The 1747-nt window shown below is 38.0% G+C and overlaps 1 protein-coding gene across 1 annotated transcript; it reads left to right on the top strand.

The window, feature by feature from the left end:
* The first annotated feature begins 375 nt into the window (after nucleotides 1-375).
* Nucleotides 376-1405, top strand: her3 (hairy-related 3). The gene is made up of 4 exons (XM_077224458.1): nucleotides 376-444; nucleotides 551-646; nucleotides 754-835; nucleotides 948-1405. Exons 1-4 carry the CDS (start codon nucleotides 391-393, stop codon nucleotides 1403-1405), a joined length of 690 nt encoding a protein of 229 aa, XP_077080573.1. The 5' UTR covers nucleotides 376-390.
* The last annotated feature ends 342 nt before the right edge of the window (nucleotides 1406-1747 follow it).

Raw genomic sequence — 1747 nt, 5'->3', positions numbered from 1 at the left:
GAAAAAAACTCTAGGCCTATAACTAATTACGGACAATTAATACTCACAAAACATATATTATTTAATTATGTTTCTTTGTTCTGATTTTATAAATAAAAGTCTCGTGGTTTATAAAATAGAGTAATACCAAAATTACTCCTAAGCTCTTTTTTGAGAACAAAAGCACTGCCAGGAAAGCAACTTCATGCTGATTGGGTGTCCAGAAGAAACTAAATGGATGCTCTTTTTCGCACGTGTGGATGCACGTTTCAATGGATGTGAGCAGTCCATTGAGATGCTAAGTGGGTCTTTCTATATAAAGCAGGGCACTGGGGGAATTCCTTCACTCCTTCACCCAAGGAAGTCTGATAATTCATCTGGGTATCTAAGCACATTGAGCATTTGAGGACAATGGCTGCAGCATCAGATAGTATGGTAACGGCAAAAACTCAATGCGTTAAAAAGGTGATTATGAGTAGAGTGTTTTTTTTTTTTACAATAAATCGTACAACTTCTTTATCGGTGTGTATTTATCTTATTTGAAATCAAAGAAAACGATTTTGTATTTCAGGTTTCCAAACCACTGATGGAGAAGAGAAGAAGGGCACGTATCAATAAATGTTTGAATCAATTGAAAAGCCTCCTGGAAAGCGTCTGTTCCAACAATGTAAGAGATTTAAAATGATTTAATTTTATATTCAAATTCTAACACGAATCTCTCTCCCAAAATCTAACGGATCTGTTTTTAACTTCACTTATTATTGCATTATTCAGATCCGCAAGCGAAAACTTGAAAAGGCTGACATTTTGGAACTAACGGTGAAACATCTGAGGCATCTGCAAAATAGCGAAAGAGGTGCGTGTGCCCTTTATTTTTTTTGTAAAGAATTGATTAATTTCCCAACACAATAGGCTAAGAGGTGTATTATTGGAAAATCATAAGTAAATATTGTTTTCTCTAAATACAGGAATGGCCACAGTTTGTGACTCTGGTGAATATCACGCTGGCTACAGAAGTTGTCTCGCCACTGTCAGTCATTATCTTCACGCGTCAGAAACAGGCAGGGATTCCCGTTCCACCATGCTGACACATCTCACGAGCTGTCCTCGCCACACCAGAGTTCCTGACTTCAGTACCGTGGAAAGCGACCCCGCACCGATCCTTGCACCAACAAAAACACTTCGGCGATCACATGAAGTTGCACTTAAAACAGACGCGCCTTATCCCAACGTGCAGCAAACATCAGACAGAAATGACTGCTTTATGCCGAATAGGATTGAGCTTTGTGATATTGACAAAATATCATTTGACGCACAGGTTGGGACCACTGGATCCAAGAACCTCAAAACCATACACTCCCGTCTTAAAAATACAAAGGTTGATGAGTGCTGCAGTTTGAAACGTAATTATTGGAGGCCTTGGTAACTATAAATCATTTCAAATGTCATTGTCTTAACACTTATAAAGTAGCTCTAATTTTTGCTTCTCGTGCACTGTGTATGTATGTAGGCAGGTCTTATTTTTTTATGAATGACAAATGCCTATTTTAGTAATAAAATACTTCAACAATATGCGGCCTATTTGTGAACAACATTGTGCATAACTTCAAGTCTTTTTTTAATCTCTACTGAATGTCGCCCAAGAACATTTCCAAGCCTCGGAACACTAAAACCATCCACGTGCAAATTGTTTATTGGCGAATTTTCACTCTTGAATAACGATACTGCTCACTACTAAAGTACCATACCATTAGGCCTATAGCATGCA

Source organism: Siphateles boraxobius, unplaced genomic scaffold, assembly GCF_051911475.1.
Source record: "Siphateles boraxobius isolate OS27281-9 unplaced genomic scaffold, OSU_SipBor_1 9, whole genome shotgun sequence".
Classification (NCBI taxonomy): Eukaryota; Metazoa; Chordata; class Actinopteri; order Cypriniformes; family Leuciscidae; genus Siphateles; species Siphateles boraxobius.
Note: the sequence above shows the minus strand (reverse complement) of the source record. Positions and strands in the feature narration are given on the sequence as shown.

Bases quoted from the DNA above. Each gene is read 5' to 3' on its own strand.
- her3 (XM_077224458.1), top strand. From the start codon at position 391: ATGGCTGCAGCATCAGATAGTATGGTAACGGCAAAAACTCAATGCGTT. The intron at 445-550 runs GTGATTATGAGT...TTTGTATTTCAG, and splicing joins AAACTCAATGCGTTAAAAAG to GTTTCCAAACCACTGATGGA. The intron at 647-753 runs GTAAGAGATTTA...TGCATTATTCAG, and splicing joins AAAGCGTCTGTTCCAACAAT to ATCCGCAAGCGAAAACTTGA.